The sequence below is a fragment of the Oxyura jamaicensis genome, chromosome 3, assembly GCF_011077185.1.
Source record: "Oxyura jamaicensis isolate SHBP4307 breed ruddy duck chromosome 3, BPBGC_Ojam_1.0, whole genome shotgun sequence".
Classification (NCBI taxonomy): Eukaryota; Metazoa; Chordata; class Aves; order Anseriformes; family Anatidae; genus Oxyura; species Oxyura jamaicensis.
Window position 1 is genome coordinate 20,913,972 of NC_048895.1, and position 26,598 is coordinate 20,940,569.

The following is a 26,598-nucleotide window of genomic DNA, read 5'->3' on the forward strand; positions in this document are numbered from 1 at the left end:
GCATTGTTTTGATAATGCTGATTAGTTATCACCTTACCAAATTCTTCTGAGGTGATGCATTATTCAGCAGCGTGGCAGTGGCTAATGTAGACTGTAAAGGCTCAGTTTCCTGTTCCTGTGCCAATTCCCTTGTGCCTTTTGATAGTTGCTCATGTAGTCCCTGGTTTGTGCATGGTGTACTGCTGCTTGGTCAATTTATGCATTTCTAACTTGCATCAGAAAAATAAGATGATCTCTTAAGGTCTGTATTTCTCCTCATTAGACTGAACCTAGCTATTGGGACTGTTTTTTGTTTTTCTTTGCCTGTTTTGTTGTAATTATGTTGATAACTTCTCTTCAGAGAGCTATATGCAGTAGGCATTATGGTTGTTTTCATAGCACACAAGGATTTCTCAGCCTTGACTTCATTGTATCTTCTTTCCTCTCTTTTGAGTACAGACTTTAGCCTGTGTTTTGCTCTATGTGTCAAAGAGACAGGTTTGAAAAGAACACGAATCTGTTTGATTAGTAGCCACCAACTAATTGGCCACGGTAGGCATGGACTTTGTGAATTAGTCTGACAAGGCCAGGCTGCAGAAAGTGCTGGAAATGAACTGAGAAAGATCTTTTCAGTACCTTCATTCTGATATAGATACAAGGAACAGCAACTGGAGAAGATGCTTGATTAGAGTCAAGGTTTTGGAGTCCCTGCCATTATCAGATCACCTACATCCCTCTCAGCACAGTTCTAGTAAGCGTCTCAGGTGTGAGTTGAACGTACCCAGACCTTTGTGGCAGTGCTGGGAAGAATCGGGGTTCTGTCAATGACAGAAATACAAGATCTTTGTGTTGGAGATGTGTGCGAGGAGTGGTCTGAGAGAACAGGCCTGTGTATACAGCTGGTATGCTTGTGTGTAAACAGTATTATAGGGGTCTGAGTTAATGTGTAATTACTGTGTGGAAAAAGCAGCAGTATTCCTTCAGGTGTCTTTGTACTCTGCATACCTGCTTCCAGATTATTCTTATTACACACTTAGTCTTGTCTTTTATCTTACTTGTTTCTAAGTATTCGTCAAGTAATGACGCAAATGAAAAGGTGCTGTAAGTACAAATGTTCAGTGCGTGTGAACATGGAGCACAGGTGCACACACGTATCCACGTGACAGAGGTGATGCCCCTGCCTTTGGTTTAAAACACCATCTTGCTTTCTTCCTCACCGTCCCTTTTTTTTGCCTCCATCTCTGCTTGTATATACTCTGTAAAGCTCACGCCATGGAGAAATCCAAACTGGTAGGTAAGTTTCTGATGCAAGTATCCCTGCTGGGCCCAAGTGCGTGGCCTAGAGCGTTTATTCTTGAAAATGGATTCTGATTTTCAGAGCCAGAGTTGAAGATGCCGTGCTTCCTGCTTTTGGGCCCAAGTCTATAGCGGACTCAGTGTCACGCAGAGTTTTGCCTGAAAATAGTCTTCTCCTGTCCTAACCCTGAGGCGTCTTTGTTGGTTTCAGCAGAAAGCAAGTGTGTGGATAGTAAAGAGCCACCGACATTTTACTGCTGTCTTGCCTAGTCCTGTGCAAGACTGGCCTATACACAGGGACATGTAAGCAGCGGTGGCTGGTTTGCAGTCGTTCTCCCGCTGCCACTTGAGGCCCAGGCTGGTGTCTGCCTGTGGCAGTGCTGACTCGAGAAAACCAGCTGTTAACCTTCACTCCATCAAATGCTGAAAGGTTCAGTGCCTTGCCTCAGAGTAATGTCAGTCTTTGTTCTTCTTTTGAAGCCACTTGAAGTATTTTGAATTGGCTTCCTGTTCACAGATAAAATGCTTGTTGCTACCTGAAAGGTTGGATTTTCTGAACTCTTTCAGACTAGGCAAAATTATTAGACATTTAATTTTAGTCTGGTTTATTGCTGATGGACCATCTTTCTCTCTTTCTTCCTTTCCACCTCCCTTGTTAAGTGAATATATATTTTTTTCCTGTATTGACCCCTTTTCTGCTGAACGTGAGAGAATTAGAGATCTTAGCATTATTCAACTCTGAAAGGTGTTGTGAAAATTCATAGTGGAGCTCCCATATCAGTGCTTTGCCTCTCACCCTTTGCTTCTGCTCTTGTACAAAGGTTGTGGTACAAATCTGACTGCTTTAATAGAACCAAGAGGCTAAACACCAGTGCTTGAGGAAACCAGGTTTCTTAAATGCTGCTCCGTTTGCTCACTTCATGGCATCAATGGTTAACTAGATGTGTTTGCAGGTATTTTATGTGTTTATTATGGGAAGGGTCTACCTGTGGGTAGGTTTCGTAAAGTTAGAGCCTTAATTAGTTCTCTATGTGGCTTTTGTCCTGCAAATGTTGTGGGCTTTAGGCTCCATTGCTGATTGGCAAGTATAGCTGTTAATATTAGCGGAGGTACCATGCTGAAAACAGGCTAATATCTAAATATTTTAGCTATCGTTACCAGCAACCAAGAATGATCAATTATTTTATCAGTTCTTGTGCCTTAAAGTAGAAAGCTTCCTTTTTTTTGGAATACCAAAGATTTTTGCTTTCAAAATTTGTCTAATTAAAAAGCCAGGTTGCAGATTCTGTGCTGAGTTTCTGCCCTAGGCAAATCTTTCCTTTGAAGCTACAACTGGCCCCTGAAGAAACTACTTTGTTATGGTGCTGCTGGATACCTTAACAATGCTGTTTCAAGCCCAATTTCTTATTCTTTAGAACCTTCTGTTATTTAGATTCATTCAATTTAAAGATTCATCTTGAAAGCTGAGTACATTAAGTAATAACTATGCCTCTGTAACCAATGACTGTCTTTTATGTCTTTTCTGTCTCCTCCCCTGGACCCCCATCAAGCCACATTGTCTGTATTGGCACCGATGTGACTGTGATCAGTCTTCCACAGATGTCTGTACATTTGAGCTTGTTGTTCAATACACTGTTTGTTAAGCTTCATTATACAAGCCGAAACCTGGTAAAAACAAAATACTCTCATCGGGGCCTTGGCTAGCATTATTTTGGGAGTTCCTGAGGGGGATTCTATAAGTAAATAACTTTTTTTTTGTTTGTTTTCTGAAGAACTGGAAACGTTTCTGTTCAGCACAGGTTTTTTTCCTTTGCTGTTACGCTATCATGAGGAGTCATAACTAATGTTAATACACTAAGATGAATTGACCTTAGAAGTATGCAGATCAACCAAATCAGTGTTATTAATGATTTAGAAAGTGTGGTTACTTGTGGGTAAGTGTGGTTACTGCTTGTCTACTTGACCAGTGCACATGGAAAAAGCAAAAGTAGGAAGAATCTGTGGAGTTCACATGCAAGATCTGCAGACCCGTAGTTGAATCAAACAGTTTATGGTTAGTTGTAATAGAGTTTAAACAGAGAGTAGGAGAAATTAACTCTTTTTATGGCAGTGTGTGCTGTGCATTAATATTTTATATTGTGGTAGCTGTGTCCTTTTAGTGTTTGTTTAAAAATGTAAATATCCAGCATTTTATTTTGAGGTGAGTTTAAAGAGAGGTGCAGTTGTGAAAGGGAGTTGACCATAGCAGATGGCTTCTCTCACCTGGCTCTCAAGTGCACGTTGCCAAGCTTCTTTAGATCGTCTTAGGGATTTGAATGAGAGGCTGTGTGTACATAAGAGGTGGGGGGGAAAGGAGCTGTAATAAACAGCATGATTGAGTACAGATATTCATCCTTGTTTCACTATTATGCTTGGAAAAAGAGAAACTGGCTGAAAACATTATAATGAATTCAACTAACGAGTTTTCTTCATCCAAACACCACATAATGGAAAATAGCAGTGGCAAAAATGGTTAAAAATTTGAAACTAGTAATAATAGTAAATGCTATACAAACAAAGAAACTTCCAGGGGCTTGTTTTAGGTTGTGTTAACCCTTTAATTTCCTAAGTAGCTTGCCAAATCCTACAAAATCAAATCAACCACAGAATCGTCATCAAAAATGATTTCTTGATTTCTCACTGCGCTTTTCCTATTGCTGGAGGATTACTCCTAAGCTGCAGCAAGGCTTAAACCCCAAGTAAACAGGTTTGCTCAACTCTAAAACTGAATGAATGAACAAATAAATAAATAATTGCAATCTGAACTATATGTATCTTCTGATTTCCAGAAACAAATAATTTATAGAGATATTTTCTTCTAAATTAAATAACTTCGTCTTCTGAACTGAAATTAAAAAAACTTTGTCTTCCTAAATATTATCAAGTTTGCTTGGTTTATAATAGGTGCCAGGCATTACTCTGATGCTGAGGGACATTTCTTATTGTAAACTGTATTCTCTTCTGTAACATGCCAGGTATGTTCTCTAGCTTAATATTTCACCATTTGTCATTTTTTGACCAGGTTTTAGTTTGCCATAAGATAGTGAGCGTTCCTTTCTGTTACAACCAATTGAAAGTATTTAAAAACTTGAATTTGAATGCATGCTGCTTCCTGAGTATTTGCATTATTTAGAGCTGCACCATTTGTCTTTTAAGTACACTATTATTGCAAGTCATAGAATATACAAACCTTAAGTTCCTTATAATAATGGTTTGAAAGGAAGAATAATTGCAAACTGAAGATAATTCATATTGCACAGGTACAAGGATAAGCAATAATCACATTTTTCATACATATTAGCCAAATGTAATCTCTTTTTATAACGACAGAGGGAGACGAGCTCGAGTCCGGGTGGTGTAATCTGAAAACTGACAAGAATAAATCTGTGTTAAGCAGATCTTTTAATCCTGGTAACCTTGACAGCCAGCACAGCTGAAGAGAGCAAGGGGAATTGTATGTCTGCTTCTGCCTCATCACCACAACTGTGCCCTGAGCATGGCAGTCAGCTGTATGGCTGCCCTAGCTAAGGTTTTTGTCAAGTCCCAAGTACTCATTCTAGTATCAGGTCACCAACTTGTCTCATTCCTGGTTGTCTATCACTCACTACCTGGAAGGATTTTCCACCCAACTGGTGCAAGGACAATATGGTGGGTGGTCATCCGACCCCTCTGAGTTTGTAGGACTTTTGCTAGACAATCTATCCTATGATGAGATTGAATTTGTTTAAGAAGTAAGGACCAGAATCAATAGATGACCCGCTGACATTATATGATTATATGATGAGTCTTCAGAGGAGAACAGCAATTCAATGACAAAATAGAGCTATTTTTTCAAAATAATTTCTCAGCTGCGGTGTATCTTCAAAACCCTTCAGGTATCTGGTACTGTAGTAGGGGATAGTAACCTACTACAATAAGTTCCATTTTATTTGATCAGGCATGAACTATTTTTCAACCTGCGTTAGTGAACCTAAAGCCCCATTTTTGTAAGTGTTTACAAAACAAGTGTTTGTTTATTTTGATCAGTGTTAAACGTTACACAAGGAAGGAGAGCAGCACAGCCACGTTCTGTGCCGTGTCCTGGAAGTGTGAAGTCTGTGAAAACATCATTATTAGATACTGGCTGGGGAGGAAGGGGAAAAAAACAGAAAGGAAAGGGGGATTGGGAAAGCAAATGACTGCAATGTGTTGGAGCACTGCATTTATATGAAAGCCACCTGCAGGAGAGCGGCACATTTAGAGCTGTCCTTAGTTCGTGCAGTAGTGTCCCCTGCGACCTTGGTTGGGTGCTCGGTAGGGTGACTGATGGTTCACCACGCTCTTTTTTCCTGGTGACTTGCCTGTTGCCTGCCTCTGGGTTTGTGATTCCCCTTATGCTGACTTCTGCAGTATTCCTTCAGTCTCTTATCTCAGGGCTTTGATGCATATGTTCTGAAGGTGGCCACCGTGACTTTGGGTGGCAGCAGATGGTAAACCTTCAGGCTGCCACCGGCTATACTGGTGTTAAGTTGGAAACTTAACGTTTGATGAAGAATCAGTAGTGCATATGAAAGAGCTTTTACTGCAGAAATATCTTTTAATTAAAAAAATTAGCATATTGAAACATTTGCTAATTTCTGTGCATTTAAAGGATCCTAAAATGAACTGTTTTCTTAAAGCTAGTCTGTCATTATTTACCAGGCAGGTTTTATTTTATTTTTTTCCAATTAATTATACCTACTGTACTGAATTGAATTGAATTTATTTTCCACTAAGCTGTTGGATACACTGTAAATCAAATCTAAGAAGCTAATTTTTTTAAGTAGCTGCTGTCAGCATCAGAATTAACCCTTGACTTAAAAAAACAAAAACCAAAAAACACCACACCCCCCCAAATTAAAAAACAAAACAAAACAATAACCAACCAAACAAAAAACAAACAAACAAAAAAAAAACAAACCCCAAGTAGAAAATTGCATTTGGCATCACCCAGGGATATTGCTGTCTGCCAGTTGACTGAGATGCTGCCATGCAACGTTGTTGTGTTCACATGTATTTTAGGTTGTGCCTGAGAGCTTGATGCTTGTACAAAATAGGGATAAGTGGTGAAGACACTTATTTACACTATATATTTGTGACAAGCATTAACTGCCTGTCAGTACTTTTGGCCGCTTCGATCTCGTCATCAACACACAACAATAAGGAAAAATGAATAAGCAACAGTGGAGCTGCAAAAGCCAGTGTGATACGTAGAGCGTTACCGTGTTTGTACATTGGTACTACAAATAGGATTTTGTTTCGTCTCCTTTTGTGTCACAGCCTAGATGCTCAGTGCCCAGGAATGCCCTGCTGTGCATTTTTCTACCTCCCCTCTGAGAGAGGATGCTGAATGTTGCAGTTGACAGCTCATTGTTTTGAGGTATTAAATATTACAAGTTACACAGTAGTCATCACCAGCAAAACAGGCTCCATCAGCTCATTGCAAGCCAGGAGCAGCCCGCTCTAATACAAGCATCTCTGTCTGATTTGCTCTGGGGAGGGATAGAGTTACGCAGCGGGGAACGTTATGTGGCGTTCTGTTTTGTCCCGGTATGTCGTTCTGGTAGAGGTTTGTCACTTTGCATTTTAAAAAGGAACCTTAGAAAAAGAATCGAAAAACTTGCAAGTGCTCCCTTTCGCAGTGAGAGAGAGGTGTGAAGGTGCGTAAACAGAAAAGGCTTGTTCAGGTACCCTGGCCGGAAAGTATGAGGTGAGGAGAATGAATTGGCATCTGGGTCACGAGCAGAGTTACCGTTGTGCACTTCTGCACAACCTGGGTAACGTGTCCAAGAGCTGCTCGCCTTCCTTTGCACTGTTTGTGTGACAAAAAGTCAAGCAAATATACCTGTGACAGACACTTTGTTTCTTTCCTGGTCTTACCCCTTCCTGAAATGTCAGTGTTCTGATCAGGGATTTATTCAGTTGTGTATTCCTTTAATGATTTGTGTGAGTCTTGTTAGACCACCTTTTTGTAACGTGCACGCAGGCTGCCTCTCCTACAAATAGATTTTGGTTTTAATGGGCCCTTGCAAAGTCCACAGTCTGCCAGGGTCAAATAGCAGCGAACAGTTCCTTTTGTGGTTCTTCCTGGCCTGCTTGAAATCCCCTGTGAAGGAAACAGTCTCGTGGAAAAGTAGGTATTGAATCAGCAAAGAAATAATCTCCCATTGAATGAACTGGAGCTGTGGCTTTTCATCACTGGGGAAAGTTACGATGCTCGATGGGGAAGCTGGTTAGTAAGACTGGTTAGTACAGCTAGGTAGTTACCCTCAAAGGCACACAAATACTATTTGTTATTGCAGCTGTTACAAAGCGGTAGCTGCTACGTCCATTTTGATGCAGTAATACAACAACAGATGAAGGCAGCCCTAAAGGGACCCGTTGTCTGCTTTATTCCCGTTAGAGGTAGTCGTTCTATATGTCATCGTATAGGGCTTGGGCTCGCTAATCTGTTCTGTTACACCATATGCTAATACCGTGCTGATAAGCAAGTGTGAAAAATGAAAGGGAGGAATACATTAATTGTATTTGTGCAATAAGGTATGCTATCAAAGGTAATTATTTCATGACAGTTTTAGTTATAGCAGTTGTTTTATCATGAAATAAAAGATGGCTTTAGGAGCCTTTTATTGGAAAGACAATTGTATCAAATTAGTACCAAATTAGATTTTTGTCTTTATAAAGGTGAGCAAACCCATGAGCAGTTTTTAAATTGGTGTCTTCTACTCTACAAATGAACAAATCCTGTTTGAGGGTTAAAGAAGCTATTATTCTGTCCTTTATGCTGACAGCTTCATTACTGATTGGCCTACTGTTGGTATTAAAAAAATGTTTGGCTCCTTATGATCTTTGTGCATGCAACTATAATATTAATACAGACCACAGAACTGTTCATTAAGAAGTGACTTTAAACGAGGTTGATGCTTGTAAATCTGGAGAGATACAGATGTTAAATGCTGTCATTCCTTTTCCTACAGAGCCGTATGGCTAATAATTTCCAAGTGGCTAAAGCTCTTGTTAGCAAGAGTGCTGGTGTGTTAAGAATGGCCCTATAAATAACTTTAAGAACTGAAGTTGAAGGTGCTTCTTTTAAAGACTATTGTTAACTAAACATTATTGCCAAACAGATGGAAAGCATTCACCAGCCTGATGTTTTTAGGTCTAATTATATTATCGCCAGTCCTGGTACGGCTCAGTTGAAGAGGTGTATCCAGAGGCCAATTTATAATCATTTAGCCAACACCTGTTTGGGAGATATTGACAGTCAAAGGGCACATTTAAAAAAAAATCACATATGTTCTTGTATTTATTGCCTCAATGTGAACAGTGTCTGGTCACAAACAAACTTGGGACACGAGGAAAGTGACTGTAAACACATAATTGTTTTGAACCGTTTTTATCTGTCTTCTTTTGGCACCTCCTGCAAAGTGGCTGTCATTTTTCCTCTTCTGGTTTTCTTTATTGTTTGTATATCTCTTTATTGTCATGCCTTTTTGGTTAAGCAAGGATAACAAAAAACAGTTCTGTGGTTATCATTTATTCAGCTGGTTCCTACTGTTTCTGGAAGACCCAAGTAAGAGAACTGAATAATTGTTTGGAGAAATTTGGTGGCCTAGGGAGTGAGTTATGCTATTGACGTGGAAACTGCTTGGCATTCCTTTCTCAAAAAACATCAGCAATTGCATCTTCTGATGATATTTTTTCACTAGAAGGCAGAGAATGGCTTTTAATACTGGGTGCAACTCTAGTAGAAGAGGAAGTCTTTGAGATGGAGAAATAGCTCTCTCTTTATTTCTTTTGGAGAAATTTGGCAAGAGCAACGATGAGAAAAAAACTCCAACTTGCTTCCTCTTGCTTGAGATGCTCAGGAGTGCAACGGGGAGAGACCAAGGACAACGTTTTGAATGTGGCCATCCCAAAGAGCAGCGCTTGCCCTGCTGCAGCCACAGCTTTGGGGAAGCTTGCACGGTGCTGCCCAAAACCTCTCGTGCTGGCCTTTGTGCACATCTTCACCTCACCTTGCCGTGGGCACAGCATGTGCCAGCTCTTCTGGTGGTTCCCCTTGGTGTAGAGAAGGTCAGCAGGTGAACTTAGTAAGCATCAGCCTTCAGGAGACAGTGGGCACAGCTCCCTCATTGCCCCAAATCGTGGAGATAAGGGAGAGCGAGTGCTGTGCTGTCCTCCTGCAGCTGACAAGACCAGCATCGTGTTGCCCTGATGCATCACTCCCCTGCAAGATGCCTTCTTGGCTGTGAGCTGACTTGCACCTCTGAGTGGAGTTGCTGTGTCTTGCCTATGGCCCTCCAGGGGTAGTAAACCCAGTGCTGCATTTTCAGTCCTTCAGGTGTTTGATTTTGCAGCTGAAATATTTTGTTATAACTGAATCTGACTGCTTGTACTCAGAGCTTACAATGTCTACTGTAAATGAACAGTGGGTGCATATCTTGTTCTTGCTCCTCAAGGAGGATTGGTCTTGTGCTGGAGCTTGTTCTTGTGGCTGGCTTGCAGCTGGTGCTTTTCAAGTACATCTGTGTTCTTGGAGTTTACAAACAATCCTAAGCACAGTGATTTGAAGCCAGAGAGGCAGATAGTTCCAGCTCCCTGAAGATGTAGTTTCCCATATGTATATACATATCTAATTTTTGTTTGTTTTGTTTTCAGCACATAAACAAACAGAGCTTGCTAAGAGGCAAGACATAGCTTAGTGCTCCTGTCATCACTGTGCTGTGCTTGAAGTGCTTTCAGCAGAGGTAACGCACACTTGGCAGAGACGTTCTCTGCAGCCGTAGGTGTTTTCCTTTCTGCAGCGAACCTGTCCACTCTTTTCTCCCAGAATGAAGCCTTGTTTTTGCTGTTACCTTAATACTGCTTTACAGACAGGAAAGGAACTTCTTTGCAGCTGTTTCTGCTGTGGCTTATGAATGTTGCAAAACAAAAAGGGCAGCTGAGGAATGAGACAGCAGTATATAGCTGGTAAATCATTTTCCTGTGGCTTGGGTGTGTGCCTGGCCAGCTTTTAGGTTAGCTTCCTGGGAAGAAGGTATGCAGCTCCCCTCCCCCCCCAAAAAAAAAAAAAAAAAAAGGGAAAAAAAGGAAAACCGGAAAACCTTTGGTGGATAGAAAGCCTAATGGGGGAAAAATATGGAAGGTAAGTACAGTGAGTTGGAACAAAGTAAATAAATTGGGATTTAAATGAAGTAACATAGGAAACTAATGCTATGTGAAGGTTACTTTTTGTGTTTTATTTTGTTGCTACTGTTGCATTTCTGTAATTTGGATTCTGGTTATAAAGTCCTTTTATCAGTTTAGGATTCATTCTTTAAGTTAGCTGATGGGGAATCAGGTGACAATCCGGTAGTTCTCTACAGATCTATATCCTCAATCATAGTATTTTCCTTTAAAGGAAAAAACTGGTTAACAAATGTATGCTGCAGGGCTTTCATTTTTTTTAAGTCACAACTTACATGACATCCTTTGCAAGACTATTCAACATTAAGAACCTTATATTGTTATCTTACTCATGAATCTTAAATATTTCTCTGAATGCTTTTTCCTTAGGTTTTGCTTGTAATGGACACAAGAACACAGCAGACTTTTATACTGAAGGTGAGTAAAGGCTTATTACTTCTCTTAACAGTCTGGCCTCCTAATTTACACCACCACGCAAAGATCACTGCATCTAATGTGCAGAGTTATCTCTGTGGTGTATTACCATGTTAATACACAGATCCCTCTTAAGGGCACTGGAATTCTTTTTCTCAGTATTCAGTTGCTTTCCATTCCTTTCTTTGTGTAACTTCTCTAGTGCTCATATGTGCTGGTGTACTCACCTGAGTTGCTGCTGGTAATTGAGGGTAATACCTCAGCAGGCTTTGGTGAACGCTCGCAGTTTCAATGTGGTCCTTAAAAGATCTCTAAAACCCTGCCAACTCAGAGTATATACATTCTGCTGATTAAAGAAGTTAAAATAAAAATTCTTCTTAGCCCCAGTACATCCACATCTTCATCATGTCTGGGCTTCCCTTAGTTGAAGAATAGGATATCGGCCAAAGGAGATTCCAGATGAAATGGATGACTGTTCTTATCCAAAATTGTTTCTCTATGGTTTACATCAATAGGATCTGAAAAATGGCTGTAATGCTACTAAACTATTAACCTAATGAATCGTTAATCGTTTGTAATATATATATATATATTATATTACTCTTTCTTGTTTCAGAAAATGCTCAGATCAAGATCCCAACATGCTTGGAGCATCTGTGATGCTGAGAATTAGTTTAGTCCGAGTCTTGTTATTGGGGCTATTGAAATGAATGACTCTGCTGATAGGAGGAAGGGCTAAAAAAACAGCGATGTCCTGGACATGGAGCTATAATTATTTGTTAATATTTTGTAACTTTGCTTCAGGTCTGGCTTACAACCCTCCCTTAACTTAATGCATTTGGCCTCTGAAGTGATTTGTCTGAAGTATATGTAGGGTACAGAAAACCTGTTTGTTCCTCAGAAAGGATTATTTGTGAATATTGTATCCTGGAACCTCACTTTATCTGCTGGCAGATAGGGTAACATTGAATTTCCCATTTAACTGCTTATGTTTATCAATATTGTAATAGGTCACACTATTGACTTAATTTTTTTTTCCTTTCTTTCTCGCCTCCCTTTCTCCCTCCCACATCAATTTTTTCACTTCTGGCAACTTCATCTCTGTGCTACCTCCCAAAAATCATTACCTCTCAAGGAGACTAATCCCTTCCTTTCCTTTTTGTTGTGGTTGTTGTTGCTGTCTTTACTAAAGTACAATGGAAATGTGCGGATTACCTGTAAGTCCAGGGCATTCTTTTGTCTTTAGAACTTGAACTGAATTTTTTAATAGTGTCTTTTGGTCACACACAAAAATAAATTTTTTAAAAAAGGTCACAGGGAAATAACTGAGTGTCATCCTGATGACTTAGTTTGAGAGAGATTCTAATAAAAACATTGACCCATGTAATTGATTTTAATGGCAGCTTTGTGCCATCTTCTGTTCTCTGGAAACGCGCCAGATGCCATCAGCACAGCCTCGGGGGACCGAGGGGCATAGAGCAGCAGATGAGTGGTTTCTCTGAAGCCCAGAGTAACTCGGATAGATTAGTTTGGTTGATAAACACAGAGCACAGCAGGCTCCAAAGGCAACTGAGGGTACAACTGACCTTTTTGTTCTCTGTCAGGGTCTAAGGAAAAGTAGTGAGTACAGCAGGAGCAGAACGACCATCATCCCCCGCTGTGTGCCCAACATGGTGTGTCTGCACAAGTACATCATCTCCGAGGAGTCTGTCTTTCTCGTGTTACAGCATGCAGAAGGTTTGTCTCTTGTTTAAGTATATTGCTGAAGAGTCAAAGGTTTAGGTTTTTAATCGATGGTACATTTCAGTGTCAAATGAATCTCTCATATCTCTAATTAAAATATTTTTACAATGCCTAAGAGATGTCATGTAAGACACCCCACACCCTCCCTCCTCCTTTTCCTCCTCATTTTGTGGTGGATTTGATTCCTGTTTCAAATAGCCTCAAATCTTGATGGGTTACTTAAATTGTAGTGATAATGAAAGCTTCCAACTGTTTATTTTCTACAGGAGAGTGAGTGCTTTGGCTGCAACAAATATCTGTAGTGTTTACAGTCATCTCTGAGAAACAAAGTCTTTGGCTAAGTCTTTTGTGAAGTTTGGCTAGTAAAGCGTTTAGTATCTGACAAGTATTCCCACAAGAGTTTAATAGCTCTGCTTAAAAAAAAAATAGAGCATTTGCCTATTGGTTAATACCACGTAGTTATTCTGATCTGGGTTTTTAAGAAAATAGCTAGTGGCATCACATAGGAGTTCAAAGCAGAACCACAGAGTTGTGCCTTCAAACTATTTATGAAATTCCTGTTAAATGTTAAAACGGGGAACAGGTGGCAAAAAATAATTATGTCTTGATTTTTTCCTCTAACACCTGGATTTAAATATTCCCCAAATGCAATTACCCATATTTATTTAGAGTGAGTGCAGAATATAAATTTGGGGTTTGCTAATAGTTCTCTTTTTAGGAAATGTTAATAATTCAGTCGGAATGGATTATTGGAAGGAACTAAGCTAACTGATAGAGAAGATAATGTTATTACATTGAATGTTATTTCTTTCATTCCTAATAACTTAAATTGTTCATGAAAAAGGCAAAATCTATGTCACATGAGGTCAGTTAACTTTAACTATACAACACGAATGATTTTTTTGTGCTGTGTGTGACATGGTTTTGCCACGGGCAGTGATGCATGAAGAAAGGCCTCACATTACAGTGCTGTCTGATGGTGCTCTTGAAGGGTTGTGGTGCAGCTCTGTACAATGCTACTTTTCTTAAGGTGTGTGTAATTCAGGCAAATAATTTAGAAGCTATCACCTGCAATGCAATCTCCAGTTAAACTGGTATGGTTTGTTTTGAGAAGTAATAGTTAAACAAAAAACAGACCCTTCTCTGATACCAACAGATCTTAAGGCTAACATAATCAAAGATTTGGAGACCAGGTAAAATAAAAATTAAAAAATACTGTTCCTGATACTTCTGCAATGTCTGAAGACCTGGAGTTTTTCTCTTCTCTTTGGGAAGACTGTCCCTTCTCAAGACAGATGGAAAACTGGGTATAGTAGTAGTGAAATGTGGTGATGTAGTGGTCAGATGGCGAGAACAGAAATTTTAAGAAAGGCTTAATTTAATTTGGTTAACAAAAATAGTCTCCTGAAAGTGATAGTTTTATTGTGATGACAGTAATAAAAATGGAGACATTGAATGGTCAGACCCCTTCCATTTAAGAACAGAAACCTCAGCTTAACATTTGGGATGGATGGTGTGTTTTCTTTAAGAAGGAATAACTCTCTTCTAGTCATCTTTGACATGGTCACAAATCCAGTGACAAAGTGCTTGGCGTAAATCTCCTGCTCTTACCAACCCTGGCTGTAACAAATTGTTTTGAGTTCTGCCAGGAAGGATCTTAAATTTACCAAGTGCCTGCTAAATCAGGTTTGTGCAACTTAGAGCCTTGTGCAAAACCCAATGACATTTGTTTGATCTGTCAGCAGCAGAGGTGGTGTCTGTGAAGCATTCTCATGTTGGCTGGCCAGTCAGCAAACACGTCCTTGGAGGCAGCCACAGCTCGCGTTGCCTTTCTCCCAGCTGTGGGACAAACTCAGGCAAGCAGGAGACGTGGGAGGGAGGTGGGTTATTTTGAGGTGGAGTTGGGAGAGGGGGCACAGATGGGATATGAGCACTTGCTGAAAGGGGAGCTGAGGCTAGGGAATGTGAGAAGAGCCAGGGGGCATTGCAGGGAGGTTGCTGGAGGGACGAGAAGGGATTTTGATGTGTGTGAGGGCTGTTGCTGATGGTACATGATGCATGGCTTCTCTTGACTTGGATGCTTATGGGTGTAAGTTATAAACTGCAGTTTCCCCTCATTTTCAGAGGGTCCTTTAATGTTTTGTTAGAGATATTATGTATTTGCTAAAGAGCCTGCTATTTCCTGTTTATAGTAAATCTTAACCACATTATTAAGTGCAGCCCAAACTGTTCGGTTTTGCATGGCATTCTGAAAGCTTGACCCCAAGCTTTTGCTCAAAATGTAAAATATTTTTCTTTTCCAGTAAGTCATGTTGCTGTTACATGCTCAGATTGGTGAGTGAGGTCTTGGGTCCTCTAACAGGCTTCTCTCCTGGCTGCAGTTGCAGGCTTCGAGGGTGTCTTAGAAGCATGAAAGTCCATAAAGTTATCTTGTAGCTTTGTTGGAAAGCACTTGCCAAATTCTAGTGTGGTAGAGAGCCAATCTGATGTTAATAAGGCCTCACTTCTTCTTGGCACTAACAACTCCAGAAATTTTAGAAACAGATGCTTCAAAAATAGGCTGGGGGGCTTCCATGGGACATCAAAGTTTAAGTGGCTGTTAGAAGCTGTCAAATCTCTTTAAGCATAAATAAGCTGGAGTTCCTATCAATCTGGAGAGCACTCAAGAAACTTCATGCTGAAGAGGCTTGCTGCACACAGGAATTGAAAGACAACGACGTGGTAGTGTTCTGGCTTGCTGCAGATTTGTTGTTAGGAAAGGAGGTAGTACTATAAAGACGAGAGGGAGATCAGAAAAGGTAGGAAAGGTGATCTGGTCCTTGGCAAGGGGCTTTTTCAGGAGGCTGCTTTGAAATAAAAGCTTTTGCTTGAAGTGCGTTGTGAAGTGGGAGCTTTGCCTAAACTATTAAACTTCATAGCAGAGATTCACCAGCAGCAGTGGAAGCAGCCCTATAGATAAAACTGGTGTTTGTAACTATTGTTGTGTTAGAGATTAGGTTGAGGTGAGCTTCCAGTTCCTATATATGCTGCAACCCTGCAGTGGCTGCCATTGGGATGCTGTGAAATATTATTATTGTATCATGATAATTCCTGCATGTCTGGTTCCCTTTTGGCCTAGAAACTGTGCAAACATAATTATATGTTGTCATTGTATATTAATATGATGAAGTTTAGCAGTAGCTGTCTTTATTGAAAAGGACAGTGATTCTAAGAAAACCGTAAGGCTGTTCTTTTTCCAGCAGGATTATTAATTCACATGAAGTGCATAATTTAGGATTGGTACTCCTGGCCACAAACAAATTTTTATGTAGTGATGTAGAGAGTTTGGCCAGGTTTTGGAGAATAATTCAAGCAGATGTCTTTCGGTAATCTGTTTTTCCTTCTTTATCCTATCACAACGATTTGGAAGCCCAGGTTGTTCACTTTGACTTAGTTTGGGCTTTCCTTAATACAGTGATTACCACATTTTTAGCTGCATTCCACTTCTGTAGGAATTGGAATATACAGTCCTTCAGAGCAACCTCATGGGCCAAGCTAGCAAAAGCCAATGATTTGTTTTGGAATATGGCCACTTAGCCAGTCTTGAGGATGTGCAGCTGAAATGGTAAGTGACTGAGTAGTGAGTGAGAAAAAATCCAACAGGTTATGACTTTATTTTTAATATGAGCTAGAATAAAAACATGGTTAGGAGACTGAATTTGCTGATCTGTGAGGTTTCCTTTTATCTTATGATGTGTACAGTATAGTTTCTGAATCTTCTCTTTGATGTGCCTACTTCTAAGTCCTATTATTAGCAACAAAAAAGTAGAAGTGTTTGAAAGAATATTTTTTTAAAAAAACTAAAAACTTACAAAATTCCTACCCAGCTTCATCACTTGGCCACTTTATTTTGAAATAGCCTCTTGATTTTTCTTTTTTGGAACACTAACATTTTAGATTCTGCCTCTTGAAGGACAGATATAGCCTCCAGAGTATTGGAAATACGATGAAGTAAGGCACTACGAAATAAGTAATTTTACATTAAATAACTGAAGAAGAATGTGGAGCTTTGATTTTTTTTTTTTTTTTTTTTTGTAATAAAACCAGGAGGAGTAAGCTAGACGGGTTGCAGAGCCAATTTGAGGTTAAAGAAATTTTAAAAAATAATTAATTATGTTAATACTGTGCTTCTGTAATTGTGCTAAATACTAATAAACTTTAGCTTAAAATCATAGCTTTTATAGTTACTTAGTATGTTAGACTATTTGACAGTGACCGAAGCTTACTTGTTTAGATTGATTTCTGTAATTTTAGTTTTTATAGATTCCTGATACTATATTAGCATGGCTTGCTAATGGGTTTTCTTGATCTTACACAACACATGGGGAGAGGGGGAAAGATTATTAGTATGTCATTCATAAAGGCATAATTATATACCCAGATACAAATATCACTCTTGTTTGACCCTGAATTGGACATTTTCAAAAAGGAATAAAATTGTTGTTTTTCACTATAAAACACAATTATCGAATAGCATTTATTTATGTAGCTCCACTTGACCAGGAGGCCAGTCTTGAAATATGTGTGTAAACATATTTGGACATAATCAATTTTTTTTTGTATTTACTTGCGTTTAACTCCAAATTAGAGTTGCAGCAAGTAGTTATTTTCACTGTGATTTCTCAGTCCAAGCGACTATTAATGAGCAACTTCTTTCTTAAAAAGGTAAGATAATAACAGGCTTACTAATAGGAAAATGAGTCATTGTTGCAGTTCTGTTTTCACAGGTAGACAGTTGTGGATTTCTGAATCCTGCAGGGATAAAGAGATATTTTTTGTCTTGTGTAAATTCTAGGTTTGCTGAAAGCATTTGAAATTGAACATTTTTAAAAACGTAGTTTGAACCTCTTGACTTTTCCATTGAGTTTTCTGCAGGGTTTTAAAGGACTGATCTCCACGTGTCTACTTTCCTTCTTTAGTCCTTCTTGAGTCTATTCCTTTCTTTAGCTACGCTAAGACTTTGAGTAGAGGCCAAGATCTGGAGGAGACTGCATGAAATCTTGCATGAAGTCAGGTGAAGGATGCAGAAAACCAGAGCTGTCCCAAGAGCAGCTTGACCTATCTACAGCTGAAAAACAACATTGTGCTGAGGAGAATTCTTGCACTTTTCATACCGTCAGAAAGTCCAGACCCTTCCTACCTTAAATAAAGGGTATGAAACGTTCGGGTTGGTGAGAGCCCTTCAGATGTGACATGCAGAATCCTACCTGATATCCAGTAGTGACGCAGAAAAAAATGTGATGGTAGACCACAGAAACAAGGTGTTGAGTTTTCTGGATCATTGGGTCTAAGCCCAACCCAGGCCTCTGTTAAAAAAACAATTTCCTTACTACTGAGGAAGAAATATCATGCTAATATTAGCATTTAAAGCCATGCTTGGAAGTTGAGATGTTGTTGTGCCAGGCACTGAACAGTGCTGCAGAAATGTAACATGGATCTTTGTGGGTCGTGTTCTGGAAGCACCCTTTGAAAGCTGAGATTTGTGTTTTCAGAAGAAATTTGTGAAGCGGTGCTATGGTAATAAATACTAGTAATATGAAGACGGAAATGTTTAGTATTTGATTGCACTACTATGTATAATGCAGGTGGGATGGGGAGATACGATGTGCCTTATTAAATGGAGCAGGGGGGTGGTTGTCAAATGCGATTTTATTGTTCAGTATGAAAAGACCCTGAGTGATTCCTTGCCTAATTAATAAACTGGGCAAAGTCATCTTCAAGCACTGTTTTCTCAAAATTAATTTGAAATTTTAAAGAAAATTAATTGCCATAAAAACACTGTTCCATCAGAATCTTGAGGTAAAATTAAACTGTTGTTAAACTATTAACTTCCATCCTGTTATGATGGATGGAAGTGTGGGAGGGAGAATGGCTTTCACATGTATATAACAAGAATGTGTGTTTTCTGCCTCTTTCTTTTTATTCGTTTCTGGTATTTTGTTTCCTGCCATTCCTTAGCAAAAGTATGGATACAGGTAAAAACATAAGTTTAGAAAAAGAATTGCTGACTACGAGATGAACAACTTTTATTCTTACCAAATGAGTTTAGGAACAGTAACTCCGAGGCTGCAGGGTTCAGAAGGCACGGCAGCACCCTGCCCCTGCCCCTGCCCTGCTGACCAGCTGTGTAACGTGTTATATTGAGGGCAAGTGGTGTGAGTACAGGTCTGCACGGACGCCCTGCCTCTCACTGCAGCAAGGTCCTGCTTGGCAGGACCATGGCCCTTGGCTCTCACCGACACAGGGCGGCCGAGCAAGCTGGGAGTGGGTCAGTGCCCCAGGAGGCTGCCTGCTCGCGGCACTGGCAGCAGCCGAGGGCTCTGCAGGGAGCCACCCCTGAGCCATGCCTTGCTACTCTGGCATGGCACAATTGTAGGTGCCTTCAGGTAAGTAGCTGAAGTGCATATGCAATGCAGCAGCCCTGATCCCTTCTCTGGGAGCACCGCTTCAGTTTGTTCCTGTTCATCTTCCTGGCATCCTTTCTTGCCTTCTTCTGGAAGGGGGCAAGGGTCATCTTGACCCACGAGGTCCATTTGTAGCTCGCAGGCAGAAAGCGGGTGAACCGATAGATCTTAAACTGTCATCTTTACCACTGGACTCAAGCTGTTAGAGTTCCCTCTTGATATTTTTAATATACCTACTTTCAGTGAGATATATATTTTTTTCATTTCAAAAACAAGTCTTGTCTTAGCCAGGGGGATGGAGAGCAAGAAAACTCCACATTGTATTATTCAAATTCAAAGTATCAAGGTTTTTCTGCCTTTGATAACTTATTTTTTGAAATACCTGAAAATATATAAAACCTGTTTCTAGGCAATGAAAAATACTTTCTTCTTTTGTTGTACTTTTTGAAGGAATTTTGCCCGATAAGGAGGGTGCTTAAAAATAACTACTAAAGACTCTATTTTGGAAAAAAAACATAATATAAAACTCTGTTTTACCCAAAGAAGTTCAAAAAAAAAAAAAAAAAAAAAAAAAAGATGCCCAGTGGGCTGGATACTTATTCTTTTCTTCTACAAAGGTTTTGTTTGAGCTGTACTTCCCAGCATTTCTGTACAATCTTTTAAATTGAAATGTCTTGACTTTGCATTTTTCCTTAAGTTATCGAAGCTGGCTTTCTAGCTTCTTAAAGTCAAATTCTTTGGCACGTGCAAGAGATAGAGTCACTTCTTGATATGTTTTGTGCAGCGTATGTATTGTAATCTGTAATCTTTCTTAAAAATGTGTGGTATTGGAAGCAGAGTCCTATTTTTAAATATTTAATGATTACTTTTGGAACTGTAACTTTTTTTGGAATTTTTGATATGAAGGAACTGCTTTGCCAATGTAACTTAAAATATACATAAATCATTGCGTAATGCAGCAAGGCCTAAAGACCTTTCTTGAGGCTTGAAGTTAAAGGGAGAAAATAATCCGTATTTAACTAAAAATAATTAAAAATATATATTTTTTTCTCTTTTTAAAGAGAAACAGACCCTTAAAATATCCTGCTAATATTTGGTGATTTTCTTCCCCTTACTTGCTGATCAGTAGTTTTTAGCCTGTCTTCCCTAACGTGTCTCATGAGCTGGGAGCCGTGATTCAGTACAGGCAGAGCTGGTTACGGGCACTAACCCATTTGATCTTTCCTAGTTGTTGCTTTCTTTTGAGACAGCAGATGGAGAGTAGTCACCACCATGCAACTTGAGACAGACTCTGAAATGAGACTTTACTGAAGTTTTTTTTTTTTATTTTTTTAAAAAAGCTTAATCTCAGATGCAGCTATTTAAATATTTATGTATTAATACAAATCTGCTTGAAAAGCAAGTCGTGGTCCCTGTAATTACTTTCTACTGAGGCAGCAGATTGAACTTGCTCTATGGGCTTAAGGAGGTGGTATATTCTGTCGGTGTGGGTATCTTCCTGTATCATAATGAAACTGATTCTGTTTTGAGTGATATTAAGAGATTTCCCCCTTCTCTTTTCTTGCAGGAGGAAAACTGTGGTCTTATGTCAGTAAGTTCTTAAACAGAAGCCCTGAAGAGAGCTTTGAAATCCCTGAACCCCAAGCATGCAGCTCAACTAAAATTCACCTGGAGCGGCCAACGCCTAGTCCTAAAGAAATCGGTAGCAGCACTGATTCCAGAGAAAGCTACGGGGAGCACATGCTGAAGGTGATCCCGCTGAAGAGCAGCCGAACGCCGAGCTCTCAGGATGACAGCAGCAACCAGGAAGATGGCCAGGAGAGTTCCAAGTGGATGGACTCAGTGTCCAGCTCAGAAGAAGAGTGCACTACTAGTTATTTAACGTTATGCAACGAATATGGGCAAGAAAAAATTGATTCTGGCTCTTTAAATGAGGAACCTGTGGTAAAACTGGAGAATGAAGGTATGAATACCAAAGAGAGAAGTTCCTCACAGAAACGCACTGTTGTTGGCGGTGATAGCTTCAGCTCTCAGCTTCCATCTCAGGAACTAAAGCTTTTCATTGACGATGCTGAATCAGAAATAGCCAGTCCTACTAGGATATTGGACTCGCTAACTAAATCAAAGAACAGTCCCATGGAACTCTTCAGAATAGACAGCAAAGATAGCGCTAGTGAGCTTCTGGGGCTTGATTTTGGAGAAAAATTGTATAACCTGAAATCAGAACCTTTGAAGCCATTGTTCTCAGTGTCAGGTCATGACAGAAGCTTGGATGCCCTGGAGAGCAAAATGGCTGTAAAAGCTCATGACACCATAAGCAGGGGTTCAAACGACTCTGTGCCAGTTATCTCCTTTAAGGATGCTGCTTCTGATGATGTAAATAGTGTTGATGAAGGAAGGCCTGATCTTCTCATAAACTTGCCTGGCATGCCTGATGAAACAGAGGAGGCGGCAGCGTCAAGGCCATCAAAGTTTACAAAAACTGATACGGACATCTTGGAAGTAAAATTATTAGAAACGCCCGATGTCTTACAATTAAATAATTCCACAGAGCAATGCAAGGCATTTGATCAAGAGCCAGGTCATGTGGCACCAGAACTGGGCAATCCTTCCCACGAGGAAGTAAATGGACAAAGCGGTGTCACTCAGGGAGCTCTTGGGACCCTCTGTACTTCTGACCAAGAGGTAGGTAGTTCAGAAGATGGGGCTCTATTGCAAGGGCCTGGAGCCTGCTCCTTAAACATAGCAAGCAAAGAAGAAAGTTTGTTTGTTTCCAACCTGCTCTCAGGTGCTCAAGATGTTAGCTCGGATGGAGATACGACAAGAAATGAAGCAGTGTTGCTGTTTTCCGATCAAACTGAAGACTTTGGGAAAGAGGAAACAAACCTGGCTTTGTTACCAGGAGCTGAAAGCGAAAACACAGCACCAAAGGGGGAAGACAAAATAGCAGTACCAGGGGAGAAGGAAATACATCAAATTTTTCAGGACCTCGACGAAAGATTAGCGATAACCTCCAGGTTTTACATCCCAGAGGACTGCATTCAGAGATGGGCAGCTGAAATGGTTGTAGCCCTTGATGCTTTACATAGAGAAGGAATTGTGTGCCGCGATTTGAACCCAAACAACATCTTATTGAATGATAGAGGTCAGGAACTTTTGCAAATGCATTTCTTTTTATTCGCTGTTGCTTCCAATTAACTGAGTAGGCGTTTTATCTTGTAATTAGTATCTTCATTTCCTGTCTAGAGCTTCATTATCAGTGCAGCAAATTCACCCCCAGTAATAGCTTCTAGTACTTAATGATGCCATTATTCTTAATGATACTGTTTTTAGCTACAAAAGGAGTAATTACAGTTCACTTCTGCAGAAAATGGAAGGGAAAAATGTTTTGATTTCTCCTGTCGTTTTGTTTTTAGGACACATTCAGCTAACGTATTTTAGCAGGTGGAGGGAGGTTGAAGATTCCTGTGACAACGATGCCATAGAGAGAATGTACTGTGCCCCAGGTTAGAGCAATCACCTACAATGTTTCACTTGGAAAGTAGATAAGCAGCTTTCGTTTTCGCACGGAGCCTCTATAACACAGAGCTCAAGATCATGCAATATCTGCTCAAATTTCTTTTCTTTTTACTGAATGTCTTAAAAAGCCAAGAGGGTTTGTAACTGCTTTATTGCTAACTGTGTTGTTGTTTGCTAGAGCATTTCCGTAAAGTGTAATTGCATTGAATGATTTATTTAAGCACATTTAAGGAATGTTCTGTTTCCTTTCTGTTGTTTGTTATGTGTGAGTACGTCCTGGTAACTGAAAAGAGCAAATAAGGAAAAGGGCGGACCGAAAAGGCGACTCTATGAACTTTAAAAATACAAAAGTTTATTCATGCAAAGAGTATGGGAGAAAAACATAAAGCAGTTTGAAATATACAACCCTAATAGGCTCAGAGATGCCTCTGACATTTCTGATGAGCTGCAGAGGGCTTTGAAATAGTTTAGAGAGCTCTTTTCTTAGAACTGCTTTCATCAATCATGAGGGTGATAAAATCAATATCTCTTGGGTTTTTATAGTGAGGTTGGCACTTGAAACTGAGACCTCCCTCTTTTCCTCTTTCCAATTTATTTTCTGCTATTATAGTCATCTAATGGTTGTGACAGCCAAAAAATGTGTATTTTACTTGCAACTTCGTATTTTAAAAGTTTCATAGCTGGGTTAAAGAAACTACTTTTAGAGTTGAAATAACTACAGGGAGGCTATTCGGATTTTTAGTTTGTCTTTTTGATTCTAAATTTGAAATGCCAATGTCCTCTTTCTGCTGAGTGCACGGTCTGGTTTGGCTTTGCAAGTTGGCATGCAGGTAGTTCTCAAGCTCAAAGTCTGCGAATATGCTTGGAAAAAAAATAGCTGAAGATAAGAGTTATCAACAAGAAAAGACAAAAGTTCTGAACTTAGTTTGGCATCAGGTGTTTATTCTGTGACTTGGTTCCCCCCAACTGAAATACAGTAAGGAGCTGCTTTCTGTGAATACAGGTGGCAGGATCTCAACAAAAATTTGAATTCCAGCCTCTTGAGACTAATAGTAAATAAAATCTTTGCTATCCAGGTGCAAGTTAAAAGGGAAATGGCAGGTACTACAGAGAAACAGAAAACAAATGCTTTATTATTAAAGCAAAACCAGCACCTTTGTTCTACTCTCACCCCACTTTAATTCCAGAACAGGAAAACTGGGGAATCCCTGCTTTTTGAGCCTCACAGCACTCGGGTGGTTGTGGAATAGAAGCATGCCCTGGTTGCCAACGTGTGCTCTGTAGTGATAGAAGGAGGCATTCTCCTGCCTCCATACCCCAGCCTCGTACAGAGCTCTCCCCAGTTGAGCAGCAGTAAGGATGGAAGCGCAGCCTTTTCCCACCCTGTCACCATTAATGAGCTGTGAAAGTCAAAGCTTAATTTTTCTGTTTTAATGAGGATCCGAAGAGAAGCTTTTTTCTTTTTTTTGCCCCCTAAGCCCCAACCAGCCAACTCCTGCAGTAATTAAGTGTTTAGGGAGCAGTTGAAATAATATTTAGAGCTCCCCATTTGCAAGAATAAAGTTCTCTGCACCATTGTTATTCCACCTCACAGCATAGGTGTGGTATCCGTCGGGGTTTTTCTTGCTTAAGTTGCCCTCTCCTCTCTGCCCTACCCCAAAGTGGAGTTTGCTTTGTGTGTCTGTAACTGGTGAGCTGCAGGGTGATTTGCAAGTGCAAATATTAGGTAGACGCAAGACTGCTGAACTGATACTGCTCTATGAGTCTTACCTTTTGTATTTCTTGATCTTAGCATTATTTGTTCAGAGTGTCTCGGATTTTAGTGTAGCTATTTCATGATAATTTTTGCATAGGAGAGTAGTACTTGCAATAACTTAGCAGTGCAAAATATATTTTGGATCCATTTTTGTTCTGTGTAAAGGTTTACTGTGTGTACCTTAAATAATGTGTATAGCTGAGGCCAAAGTAGCTTTCTTAGGGTTACTGCTGCTGCAAAGTCTTGCCCTAAAACATTTGATCAGTATTAATAAAAATAATCCCATTAGTGGGCTTTCTTCAGGAACACTGCAACGTTGCAGGAAAACAGGCCTTACGTGGATGGTCATTTTTCCCTTTGAGAAGTGTGCGGTGTCCCTGGAGCCCCTGTCTCTCTCCCCTTTATCATGACAATCGCTCCTCAAGCAGCTTCCTGGTTAACCATTCTGAAATGGTATTTGTGTTTCGATTCAGGATGCTAAATTGGCAAGTTTTTTTTTTTTTTTTTTTTTTTTTGAATTCTTTTTCAGTTGCTCTTTTAGTTGCTCTTGATCCGACACGTTTCTCACAGCTGCGGAAGGGAAAGGCTGCAATTTTGTGGACACAAACTAGTGATCTTCACAAAATTTAATCAGGTCTTAGGATTTATTTATTTATTTCATCATAAGACAACACAGCGACTAAATAAAGTGACTCAAAGTGAGTCTTTATCTTGTTTTGCATGTTCCTGGTGTGTCCGGTGTTGTGGCTGTGTTGCCGTACCTCTGGGTACTTGACCCCTCTCCTTTTCACTTCTAACTGGAGGATGCAGTGAAACCTGGCTTGGCAAAGTTTGTCTGCGTGTGTTTAGCTTGGTGTGTGCTTTCATCTGAACTCAGGATAGAGTAGGTTTTGGACATGGTAAGTTTACATGGAACATACTTCCAATGTTTTGTTATTTTAACCCTCTCATTAAAAGTACGCAAGAAAGGGAAGATGTCCTTGCCAAAGCGCTGTCTGTTAGGGTCTGGTGTTACGGCCTGGGAACAGGTGATGAGTTTTCTTGAGATCTTTTTTCTGCATTGGTTTTTGAGGAGCAAATTTCATGGGTAGAAGAAGGAGAGAATGAATATGAAAGTTAAATAGATTGCAGGATATATTCAATTTAAAATAGGTAGCAAATTGTATTGCAGAGTTATGTAAAAGATATAAAAATGTACTTGAAACCATTTTATCTTTTTAATTGGTAAGGTTTTAGGTGTTACTCTTTTACATGACAAGTTATACAATGTGCTTAGCGGTGAAGTGCCTGAGGGTGTATCTGAATTTTAAGTTGCTTTATCGGTTGGAGGAAAATACGGGATCTGAATTCTACAATTCATATATCAGAATCTAAATTCTGGAGGGGCTAGGGATAGTAACGTATCGATGTTGAAGCTCTTCAGACTCAGGGGAGGGAGGGTAGAAGTCCAGCTACGTGCTGGGGTTTGCTTGCAGGACCCCAGGAGTTTGTATTTGATGTTTTCATACTCATGGGTGTAACTTTGTATTAACGCAAAGGAAGGTGGTGTGGGTACAGAAGCAGCGATCAGATCCTTTCTGTGGTGGCTAGCGAAGGCTTGCTCAGCTCCTGTTGTCCTATGAAAAACGGAGAGTTGTTGACTGCATGCATATGAAAAGGATTATGCAACCTATGTGTCAAATAACAGAACAAACCCAACCGTTATAGATGGAGAAGTGTCAGAAAGATGGGGGACGGAACAGTGTAAATAGCTGCGTGCCGTTTCCTGCTGACAGCATACTTCGTTCTGTTTGAAATAGCATTTGTCGTTTTATATCGTGCGTAAATTAAAAGCAGGAATAAATCTTCGGCAGGAAGCTGCACTTGTGCGCTGGTGACGGCAGGTGGCATTGTACCATTAATGGATGTGGCTGTGGCTCTTGCTGCCTCTGGTTCGCCTCGCTTCGCAGAAGGGCTGGGGGCTGAAGACGAGGTTTATTTGCAAGGATTTGCATACAAGGGTTTTACTTACCAGCTCGGAGTCGTAGAGTGTTGTAGTGCCGTTGAATTGTGGTAAAACGGGCTAAGTCTTTTTACTCCCGCATATTTCTACTTAAAAACCAAGTTGGTGCTGAAGCAACTACTGGAACAACAACGCTGCAGATGCTTGGAAGTAGAGCCCGTGCTGTACTTTGATTAATGGCCAAACTAAATCTTTGCTGT

At 40.0% G+C, this 26,598-nt stretch overlaps 1 protein-coding gene across 4 annotated transcripts in view; it reads left to right on the plus strand.

Moving 5' to 3' along the window:
• The window catches only part of RPS6KC1 (ribosomal protein S6 kinase C1), a 94,580-nt gene that overhangs the window by 47,567 nt on the left and 20,415 nt on the right, over window positions 1-26,598 (plus strand). For 3 of the 4 annotated variants that reach the window (XM_035323260.1, XM_035323261.1, XM_035323262.1), the window contains 4 exons: window positions 10,891-10,938; window positions 12,540-12,672; window positions 20,689-22,266; window positions 22,538-22,627. In XM_035323260.1, coding sequence (XP_035179151.1) covers window positions 10,891-10,938; window positions 12,540-12,672; window positions 20,689-22,266; window positions 22,538-22,627 — 1,849 coding nt within the window. The remainder of the gene's footprint in view (window positions 1-10,890; window positions 10,939-12,539; window positions 12,673-20,688; window positions 22,267-22,537; window positions 22,628-26,598) is intronic. The other variant, XM_035323263.1, reaches the window with a different exon arrangement.